Raw genomic sequence first — 12,009 nt, forward strand, 5'->3', positions numbered from 1 at the left:
GTAATTAAAAGCTTCAGCAGATGACAGAATAGCTTGTATTAAGTTAGGAAGATGTTACAGAAGAAAGTTACAAACAGCAAATAGGAAGACAGGAGAAAAGGAGTGTTAATTCAGGAGTTGGAGGAAGTGAGATTCATGGAACAAGGTAGTTCATGATGGGTGATATCAAATAAGGAAAGAGAAGGACATCCATGACTTAGTTAAAAATCCTTTTAGTGTGTGATTAGAAGATAAGAGATTACAACTGGCTGTGATGACGTTTGGTAATTTAGGCCTTGTCCAACTGATTTATTGGGTTACTGCTCTGATTAATGGATCTTTTAGGAAATAGTTATGCAGTATGGAGCTGAGCGCTGGGTAGGCATTTGCAGATCATTATAAACCATAAAAAAATTATGTGGAAGATGAGGCCATTTGAGATACTGAAGGATAATACAAAGATGGGTGTGATGGGTTGTGCTGGTTGCAAATTTAACAATTTTATTACAACATGACTCAAGTTTTGATTTCAGTGATATGAAGGTTTGTGAAAATAGGTGTTCTATACCGGAGTGAAGGTAGGAAGGTGGTGCCAAGGGTACTTTTGGTAGAGGTATTTAGAACATGTTTACCTGTATAACATCCCTAGTTCCTATGTGTTGTTTTCATATTGTTTGGGATATGAAGATCAAATTTAAGTTTTCATCTGTTATAACTTCTACAGTTTAGTATAGGAGACAACTTTGATTTCTACATTGTTTTGAGAAAGGGTTATAAACTTTGTTTTTTCATGTGTAAGGAAAAGACGTTTAATTTTTTAAGGGTTAAGTGACACTTGTGAATTGCTAAGCTTTGCTTTGAGAGACATGAAGGCTTTTTGGGTTATCTCCTGAAGGTGTAATAGATTACTTGAAGAGCAAATAATAATAACGTCGTCTGCATACTGAATTAGTGATCCATGGCAGGTGGAAATATGAAGGTTGCTGATAAAAAACATTAAAAAGAAGTAGCCCAAAAACAGACACTTGGGGAACTGCAGTGGAGTTAGGTAAGGGAAGAGGGTACCTTTCCGTATTACTGATTGTTACCTGTTAGACAGACAGTTAGTAAACTGTTGGATAGACGGAGGGGAAAGACCTAGGTTGGAGAGATGCAGTAGACATTTAGTGTGGGAAAAATCTGTCAAAAGCCTTTGATATATCTAAAAGTAGTACTGAGTCTATCCTACTAGTATCCCTAACAATATTAACAGTGTTCAAGAAAGATAATAGACTGTTGTTGTATTGTGGACTGGTCTAAAGCCAAACTGAGGTGAGGTTAAACTGTTAATTTGGGAGTAGATGTTGAAGAGACTGCTGATGTACATATTTCTCTACTAGTTTGGAGAGGGGGGAGAGGATTGCTTAGTAAATATCAAACACAGAGCCCATCTAGCAGTAAGAGATTGTGTTTTTACAAAGCATATGTGACATTATGACTACTAGACCAATACTAAACACTAGGTAGTGCACAGGTGAAGAAAGGCATGAATGGGAATTGGGGAACAATACATGCAGAGGAGTAATAAGGTTTAAAAGAAGGCAAGATATGAATGAGCCATGTAACTGACTGACAATGACTGGGTATTTTAAGTGATGTACAATGCTTGCAACTAAAATTATGTCAGTAAGGTTGGTGATGTAAAATGCTTGCAACTAAGATTACGTCAATATGGTTTGTTTTCATTTATTTAAATGTATGATTGCCTATGTCAAAAGTGGTAATTTCATAAAGATATTTCTTGTTTAAAACAAAGGAGAAGTAAGGCCTGCAACTGTTTCACTCGGGATGTGATGTGCACCAGTGAGAGTGTGATACAAAGTACATACAGAGCCATCAAGCAGGACACTGGTACTGAAGGTAATGAGGTACACTAGTGAGAGTGTGATACAAAGTAAATACAGAGCCACCAAGCAGGACTAGTGAGAGTGTGATAAAAAGTAAATACAGAGCCATCAAGCAGGACACTGGTACTGAAGGTAATGAGGTACAGCTGTTACAATACAGAGCCATCAAGCAGGACACTGGTACTGAAGGTAATGAGGTACACTAGTGAGAGTGTGATACAAAGTAAATACAGAGCCATCAAGCAGGACACTGGTACTGAAGGTAATGAGGTACAGCTGTTACAATACAGAGCCATCAAGCAGGACACTGGTACTGAAGGTAATGAGGTACAGCTGTTACAGTCTTATATTATGGCTATTCTTCAAGACTGATTTGATAGAATCTAATCACAGAAGTATTTCTAGGAATGGACACATGCTGTCCAGATAAGTGAATCCACTTCCGATGAGAAACCTGTTACTAACAGTATGTCACAGGTAGGGCACAGTGTTCGAACACCTCCTGTTTGATATATACTTCACTGAAGTGAAGGCCAATGTTGTGGGCCTGTGGCTCACCAAGTTTGCTGATGACTGTAAGCTGAGAGTAATCACTGAATCCCAAATGATGTTGACATCATACAAACGGGCGTAAAAATGACAAACAGTTGGTGCCAAAGCCATGGTCTGAGACTAAATGCTAAAAATAGATAATCATACCATTTGGTAAATCAGTTATCCCTGCAAATTATACTGTCAATAGTACACCCCTAAAAGTACATCAAGTGGTGAGGGATCTAGAAACACAGATAGATAGTAACCTAAACTGTGACCCCCAAGTAGCTACAGTAATGAGGAAATATTTCTGTGTGGCTCAACTTATAAGCAAAGGCCTGGCATCAAGGTCAAAGGAAGTCATAGTGCCATTACACTCAGCCCTCATCACCCCCATAACTGAGTACAATGCTTCCTTCTGCATGTACCTAACCAGACACTTACACCAACTGAAGCGGCCCCAGATGTTACTCACTAAAAAAAAATTCAAAGCATAAGACGCATGTCTTATGCAGACTGACTAAAAGCCCTATCCCTTTGTTCCACCTCATATTGTTTATTGCAAGGGAACTTGTGCTTGACCTACAAGGCATTCTCCTATCCAGCCCTGATGAAAATGTTACATATTTACAAGAAAAATTATATAAGGGTTATGCATTACATGGACTTGAACCTTATTTGTGACTCTAACAGAACTTGCTAGAGAGACAGATTTGTTTCCCAAAGGCTACCTCATGTATGGAATAAACATCCCATGTATGTAAAACAAAGCGCATCCCTCACTCTCTTCAAAAATAATTTGCATAAATGGATAGGGAACAGTAAATTCAGTCCTGGGGTACTTCCCATGTCCCTTATGGACAGAGGCAATCAGTAAAATGACTCAGGGCTCCAGCACCAAAAGAACCACTACCCCGAAACTACCCCATCCCTTATCTAGGGAAATAAAACATAATATTGTGATATCCTGGGTATTATTGGCTAGGCTTGTAAAAGCTCTTGTGCCATTAGCCTAGTAATCAACTATGAACCTTAATGTCATCACTATGGAAACATGTACATATTGCAATGAATTTAGTACTTGGTCCCAAAGTTTTTTTTCCCCTAGTGGAAATAATGTTATGTGTTATGTAAATAGTTTGCTTTACTAATACTTTCCTGCATTACTAATTTTGCAACCACTGTCAAAATATTCAATTTTACTAACGTATTCTATGACACTGTGATACTATGGTATGTAATGGCAGAATGAGATTTTCTCTTGGGCCTCTGCTGAAAACGAGTCTTTTTCTGCAGTTGGACTTTACTGGTAGACACTTGGACGTCTGAATATTCCAATCACAAAGGATACAGCAGATCAGAATACATCATGGCAGGCTTTGTTCAGATTTCTTGGGCTAAGAGGTTGAGAGGTATGCATGGCAACCTTCCTACCAGAGGGTTAGGCCAGGCTTAGGGGATGGTCCCTCCTTGTGAAGAACTAAATAGCCCACAAAACTGACAGCCCAACCAAGGAGCAGAAAGACAAGAAAGTGGACTGCTGAGGATAAGGATAAAAAATACATATTGTTACTATTAATCACAAAGCCCAGAATTTCCCGACGGAGGACATGTAGTAAGAACATGACAGAAATCAGAAAAAAGAAAAATACCTGCCAAAGAAAAACTGCCAAAAGCTACAAATAAAAAGCCACTTGGTGGCAGCATACACCTGTTGATAATAATTGTAAAGTTTAATAAAAAAGACCTGGCAGTAAAAACTCTAACCAGCCTCACTAATTACACATTTTATTTATAATTCTCTCTGCCCCTACACTAGAGAATCTGTGGACTTTTCCACCTCGTCATTTTTTTCTCTGATAATCTAATTTGTATATCTTTACAATTTTTTACAAAAAGAAAGTTCTAAGCTGTATACCTACTCCCTGGCTGTAGCATCTTTCCAACTTCAGCTCACTGATTATTTTTTCTGGACATTTGCACCTTCCTGGCTCAATATCCCTCCCCCTTGCTCCTATTCTTGCCCCACTCCCCCTCTACCTTATCCCCACCCCCTAAGTCTAATTTCCACTCTGAAGTTTACTTTACTGAGGTGCTATCAGCGGCGCCATTTTTAAAACTCTACCCTCTGCATCAATCTAGTGGCTAGGCTGCTTGTCTCACTTCCCGGTAATTGTACCAATATAGAAATGCAACGCTGAACATTTGAAACTCTTTTTATAATATGTAACTACTTCCATTATATCATAGCTGTTTAAGAGTTATACAACAATCTCCTGTCTCACCTCCGGAATTGGAGTTTTGCTCAAAACTCGTTGCTTTAGTACTGCAATGTATTTCATGTGCTCTTGGCCTCATGGCCTCTTTGCTTAGCATCTGCAACTGTTTATACCATAGGCATTGAAGTGTCTTTAATTTTTAATAAAAGCTGCATTTAACGCTAGATTCATAGCGACAGCTGTTGTTTAGCCTTATACTACTTTAGCGACTGCAACTGCTTTTTACCATATCTATAAAAGTGTTTTTACTTTTCTCTAAAAGCTGCATTTAATGCTAGATTCATAGCCACTGCTGTTGTTTAGCCTTATACTACTTTCTGATGCTTAGCAATGTCCATTATTATCCATTATTATCCACTACAAGCTGCACAAAACTCTAGATTTTAGCGACTACTGTTTTAGTCATATGCTATTAATGTTTTCATTGAAATCTGTATTATTATTCACCAGAAGCTGCTCTAACATTAGATTCTGCTAATTGCATGGTTGTTTATATGCCCAAAATGACCCATAATACTGCCAAAGATGAATGTTAATAAGTTAATTTCACAGAATTTCACCTGTAATTTCTTTTTCAGTTTTACATAGTTAACTAAGCGATTTGCTATAGTGTTACCTCATGGGCTGCTAAGACGATCGTTGTTATTTTTGAGTCTGTACTTGGTATAGAAATCTAACTCTACCATCTCAGCTTTGTGTTTGGAATAAGAAGTTATGTACTCACCATAACGTTCCATCTGAGTAGGTATCTTCATCTGTCTGCAACCTTTGGGATACGGATCCGATCTCGGATCCCAGCCGGCAACTTTTACCACAGCATAGATCCGAGCTCCTAGCTCCTCCCTTTACTCATAATCCCCTGCCAATCCTAACTGACCTCAGATCAAGTTTGCCCGATATAAGCATTGTTATTGTGCCCCGGAAGGGGCTTATCCAAGACAGATCCTATAGGTCAGGGGGAAGGAGGGGGGGATGGTTGCAGACAAATGAAGATACCTACTCAGATGGAACGTTATGGTGAGTACATAACTTCTTAATCTGAAGTAGGAACTTTATTTGTCAGCAACCTTTGGGACAGAGTCCCCAGCTACCTGAATCCTGGGTGGCCTTTATGGAAGAACATTCGAGCACTGCAGAGCCAAAGGATGCCCTACCTCTGGAGACAACATCCAGTTTGTAATGGCTAATAAAGGTATGAGATGAGGCCCAAGTGGCTGCGGAACAAATATCATCTAAGGGAACCCTAGATTTAAAAGCCGCCAAAGTAGCGGCGGCCCTAGTAGAATGAGCTCGGACTCCCTGAGGTGCAGGCCTTCCCAACTCTGATACGCTAAGAGGATACAACTAGCTATCCACCGTGATAGTGTAACTTTAGAAATTGACTTGCCTAAACTTGTTTTGGCAAAGGAGACAAACAACTGGTCAGATTGCCTATGACCAGCAGTTCGATGAATATAAAAACGTAATTGTCTGTGCACATCCAAGGAATGCAGTTTGTACTCTCCTTTGTTCTGGTAATGGGGAAAGAACACGGGAAGATTAATAGATTGATTAATATTAGCTTCCGAAGACACCTTAGGCAGAAAGGACGGATTGATCCTGAGGTAAACTCTATCTGGATGGAAGGTTAAATACAGCGGTTTAACACATAGAGCCTGAAGTTCAGAGACCCTTTTAGCTGAAGTAATGGCCACTAAAAAGGCCATCTTCCAAGAGAGATATTTAAGATCAACCATGGCCGCCAGCTCGAAAGGGGGGCTAGTCAAGGCTTGGAGAACCAAAGACAAATCCCATGGGGGTACTACCTCCCTGACCGGAGGTCTGAGAAGGAAAGTACCCTTGAGGAAAGCTTTACAAAGCTTGGAAGTAATTAGAGGGCCTGATTCATGCCCTATGTGATAATGTGAAATCGCTGCCAGTTGTACCTTGACTGTAGAGCAGCTAGCCCCTTGATGAAAAAGGGTAGTTAAGAAATCCAAAACCGACGTGAGAGGCGCTGTGAAAGGATCCAAGTGATGGTGCTCTGCCCAGATGGAGAAACGTTTCCACTTGCTTCGGTAGACTCTTCTGTTGGAAGGTTTATGTGCTGCTACTAGGATGGCTTTGACTGGTGAGGAGATTCCGGGAGTCCTAATCAGGAGTGGAACTGGAGCAACCAAGCAGTCAGCTTGAGGTTGACCAGGTTGGGGGCCGGGAGACCCAGAGGGTGAGTAAATGAGATCCGGGAGTGGATCCAAAATCCATGGTGGATGAATTAGGTGAAACCACAGGTACGGGAACCATGTTTGACGAGGCCAGAATGGGGCAATGAGGATCATTTTGCTCCCCAGCCGACTGGCTTTCTGTAAGAGTTTCAGCATCATGGGCAAAGGAGGGTAAGCATAAAGGAGACCGGGAGGCCAAGCATGTACTAGAGAATCTCTCGGGGACTCCCCCTGGGGGGGGATTAGAGTGAAGTAACTGTTGCATTTGGTATTTGAAGGAGAGGCAAAAAGATCGCAACAGGGTTGCCCCCATTGGGCAAGTATTTGTTTCGCTACTAGAGGATTGAGAGACCATTCGTAGAGAGAAGCGACTGAGCCTGTCTGCTAGGATGTTGGACCGTCCCAGAATGTGCAATAAAGAATAAAGCGGTTGGTGGAAATCACCCATTCCCACACTCTCATGGCCTCGCGACAAAGAGGATAAGACCTGGTTCCCCCCTGTTTGTTGATGTACCATGCAACTGACATGTTGTCCGTTTGTACTGCAATCGTCCCAATCGGAAGAAGGCTGTGAAGTGCCTGCAACGTCAAAAGCACCGCCCTCATCTCTAGGACATCGATATGCAAAGAGGTCTCTGTGTCGTTCCATGTGCCTTGGACCATTCTGCCTGAATAGTGCCCCCCCCCCACCCCAGGCAAGAGGCGTCCGTGGTCACTGTGGTGACGGGGGAGGGCATCGAGAATGGTCGTCCCGTGTGGAGACTGGGGGACCGGAGCCACCACATGAGCGACCCTCTGCAAGCCCTGCTTAGGGGAATAGGATGGGACAGGGGGTTGCGAGACAGGGACCATTGTACTTGGAGGGTCCACTGTAGGACCCTCATATTTAGGCGGGCTAGGGGCATTAAAGGAATAGCTGCCGCAATGGACCCTAGAGCCCTCAGGATCAATTCCGCAGGTGGAGCAGGAAGTATGAGAATGGCCTGGACATGCAACCTCAGGTTCTGAAGCCGATCAGGAGTCAGGAAGGCAAGCATTATCCTGGAATCCAATCTCGCCCCTATGAAATCTATTACCTGTGTAGGGACTAGAGAGGATTTGGTCATGTTGATAGTCAACCCTAGACGTGGAGCAAGGTTGAGGAAATAATCCCTGCCTGAACAGAGCAGATGCCTTGTTGGGGCAATGAGGAGCCAGTCGTCCAGGTACGGAAAGACCTGAATTCCCTGAAGCCTCAGGTGGGCCGCTATGACCCCCAAGACTTTGGTGAACACCCTGGGGGCTGAGGTGAGACTGAAGGGAAGGGCCCTGAACTGAAAGTGACTGGCTCCCAGCCGGAAGCGGAGGAACCTCCTGGAGCGTCTGTCCACTAGGATGTGGTAGTACGCATCCTTGAGGTCTATCGAGCACATCCAATCATTCTCCCGTAATAGGGGGAGAATAGATTGTAAGGTGACCATTCGGAACTTTTCTTTGGGTACTGCCAGGTTCAGGAGAGAGAGATCGAGAATGGATCTCAAGTCCCCCATCTTTTTTTGCACCATAAAGAACCTGGAGTAAAACCCCGATCCGAACTGATCTGGGGGGACGGGTTGGATGGCTCTTTTTTGCAAAAGCTGCTGAATTTCTGTAGCAGCTGCCTCCCTTGATTGGGTGGTACGTCGGGAGGCTTTTGGTTGTTACAATAAAAGGAATTTGGTAACCTCTGGATATGATGCGAAGCACCCAGTGATCTGTTGTTATGGACTCCCACATTGCTAGGTGCTTTGAAAGATGCCTCCCGACTGCCTCCAGAGTGGAGCAGCCGGGCAACCCCTCAGAGGTTCTGCGTGGGCCTCTCAGAGAAGGGTTCTTTGGACCCAAAGTTTCTGGGACCCCCTCTGCCTCTTGGGCGGCGTCCTCCCTGTCCTCCTCTGCCACGAGAGGACTGGTTGTCCGGAGCAGACTGGGACTGATGCGATTTTCAGAACTACATCTTCTTCTGACCCTTTTGGCTCTTAGAAAAGGACCTCTGGGGAGCAGAGAAGCGGACTCCGATGGCAGACAACGTCTTCCCGTCTTTCTCGCTCTGGACTAAAGTGTCCCGAACGGTTTTGCCAAACAGTGCAGAACCATCAAAGGGGGCATTCGCGAATGACGCCTTAAAGGGTTCTGAGAAGTCACAGTGTCGGAGCCAGGCCTGACGCCTGATTACCAGGCCGGCTCTGCCAGCTCTAGCGGCTCCTTCAGTGGCGTGTGACAAGAGCCGCATAGAGGTGTTGGAAACTGAACGTAGAGTAGACATTCGGGAGGAGTACAGATGCTTGTCTCCTTCCGACATGGACTCTCGGGGGGATGCAGCGTATTCTTTTATTAGATCCCGCTGCATCCGGATGACGTGTGCCATATAGTTCAGTGCCCTCATGGAGAAGGTTGCTGAACTAGAGAACTGCTTCCCCAGGCAGTCCATCGCTCGAGAGTCCTTACTCGGTGGGTGGACCGCAGAGCTCTCCTGAGCCAGCTCTCTCTCTTGGTGGCCGCCGCCACCAACATGGCATCCATGGGGGGGGCCTCTGCTCCAGTGGGTTCTTTTAGCAGGGGGACTCAGGATCCTATCCGGGTGCTTGGGGACTGGCTCTACAGTGTCCGGCTCCTTCCAAGCCCTGGTGGAAATAAGGTCCACCGGGGGTCGGGGGGAGGGGACACCCAAGAGGTAGATGGCCCTGCTTCGAACACCTCTAGGAATACGGACTCATCAGAGGAAGCCTTGGGGGCAGACCACCCTCCCCTAATCCTGAGCATTTCCATGATGTCTCCAAAGGAGACATCCTCGGGGGGGTGACCTTGGGGAGCCTTCCCCTTCATCTAAGTCTGTATCTTTGGTAAGGGACTCAGGGGAGTCCATGTGCCTCCTCTTACACTTGGCTTTGTGAGGGACCTCCTCGGGGGGGGCTGTCCGAGGAAGACTCACCAGCAAATTCACGTTCCAAAGGAACACCTAGAGACGCTGAAGTAGGCTGTCCCGAAGGCCGGGTGATGGGAGCCCGGACCAGCTGAGAGGGAGTGCAGGGAGGAGCCGAAGCCAGGACCAGAGGTCCGGATGCACTCAACAGTGCCCTCGCCACCACCGTGAAAGCCAAGGGGGAGCTACTCTCGATAGGCTCTGAGAGTCGGCTCCCACTCGGATCCGAAGCGGGGACCGGATCCGGGGCCGAGACCCTCGGATCCGAAGGACCCATGTGCTCCGGCCGGGATGGAGCTGAAGTCACACAAAGTCCCTCGGATCTGAAGCTCCACCCATGGCTCAGAGAGGTCGGATCCGACAAACTCGAGGGACCAGTCGGAGCCGAAGTAACTAGTACTGTCGGATCCGACACACCCCCGGATCCGACGCGGCTCGGCTCCGAATGCTCCGAACCCGGGAAGCGGGACAGAGAAAGAGCAATTGGAGCAAAAAATGGGGTCGAGCTCCCCCCCGGAGGTGGGGGAGGCAAGAGCACTCCCATCTGCAGCTGGGCCTGGATGAACCTCTTCATCAACCGGTCCATGTCTGCATCTGACATACTGAAGGTGGACCTCGACGAGGCCACCGAGGCAGACCTAGAGTGATGCCTCGATGACCTCGACGGGGACCAGGTCGTCTCCTTTCCAGGTCCCGGTGAAAAACAAGGGGACAGGAGCCGAGGAGGAGGCGATCCAGAAACCCTGGATGGAGAAGCCCGCTTGGCGGGCGGGGCCGAGGAAGAATCCTCGGCCCGCCACTTATGGTGCTTCTCCTTCCTTTTAGTTTTTCTGGCCTCCCTCTCCTCTGGAGCCAAAACGGGAGGTTGAGTCCCGACCGGAGGGAGGGAGGCAGGGGTGGCTACCACCGAGGGCTGGATAGCGGCCACCGAAGAACCGGAGGCCGGAGCCGAGTCCGGGGGCAAAAGGCCCAACAGGATCAGCTTCGACCTCCAGTCCTTAAGTGCCCTGGGGTTGAACACTGCACAAATCGTGCATCCCGAAGAGAGGTGTTCAACCCCAAGGCACTAATACCGGTGTGGCCATCCGCCAGTGAAAGCTTATGGCCACACTCGGTGCATTTTGAAAAGATGGCTTTAGGGTCCTCCGACATGTTGAACAGAAAAACACACTCACTAGGCCCCTACACACACCACAAACACACACTATGAACCAGTGAGGGTAGGGAGGAAAAAAAATTTACAAAAAGATATATAAGAGGGAACCTAAACAATCTTACACACCCACACAAGAGAAGGTACAAAAAAAATCAAGTTTTTTTCTCACAAATTCCCTGAACTACCAGGAGCTCAAAATCCAGCTTGTAGGCTTGAAGCACGGCAAACTAGATCTGAGGTCAGTTAGGGTTGGCAGGAGATTATGGGTAAAGGGAGGAGCTAGGAGCTCGGATCTATGCTGTGGTAAAAGTTGCCGGCTCGGATCCGAGATCAGATCCGTATCCCAAAGGTTGCTGACAAATGAAGTTCCTACTTCAGATTTGTTGTTATCCTCGGACTTACGATGGGTTATGCTTTAATTGTGAAACTTCCTATATGCACTGCTAGTCTGCCTCCATCTCCTCTACCTCGCTGCTTCACATTCCTCTCCCGCTACCCACACTCATTTTCTTTCTTTTTCTCTCTCCTCCTCTTCCTACAGTACACTCTAGCACTACCTTTCCTGACCTACTCTCTCCTCTTTCTGCCCTGTCCTTCTACCTAATTCCCCATCCGTGCCCCTTAATTACTGAACATTTGTTTTCTCTTCTCTCTTTTTCAGTTTGCTCCCTCGGGTGCTTCCTGTACTCGATTACCAAACAGGAATATCTCCCTTTAATTGTGAAGACGTCCTTGGATAGCCTGCTCCCCAGGCTCAAATCAACACTACCTAATCAAGGGTTGTAGTTTCCCTCCTACAAAGAAACCTCAGCGTATGTAGCTGAATAAATACTTTTGTAGCAAATTTATACACTTGAGCAACACTCTACTTCGGTGAGCGCGATAGCAGCCTACCGCAGTCAGTTGCCATTTATTCCCCCTTTCCAGGTTTACAAACTACTCCCCTAACCACTTTTATTTAAACTTATAAATTTACATTCTAGTCTCGACAAACCTTCTACTTTCAGTGTACCACCTTCCTTTCACCACG

The 12,009-nt window shown here is 45.8% G+C and overlaps 1 protein-coding gene across 1 annotated transcript in view; it reads right to left on the reverse strand.

Annotated features, from left to right (window-relative positions):
- The window catches only part of LOC122797888 (zinc finger protein 271-like), a 181,818-nt gene that overhangs the window by 71,958 nt on the left and 97,851 nt on the right, over nucleotides 1-12,009 (reverse strand). Inside the window, exon 4 of the mRNA XM_044066406.1 lies at nucleotides 6,412-6,474. Coding sequence (XP_043922341.1) covers nucleotides 6,412-6,474 — 63 coding nt within the window. The remainder of the gene's footprint in view (nucleotides 1-6,411; nucleotides 6,475-12,009) is intronic.

Source organism: Protopterus annectens, chromosome 3.part1, assembly GCF_019279795.1.
Source record: "Protopterus annectens isolate FY-2018-M chromosome 3.part1, PAN1.0, whole genome shotgun sequence".
Lineage (NCBI taxonomy): Eukaryota > Metazoa > Chordata > Ceratodontiformes > Protopteridae > Protopterus > Protopterus annectens.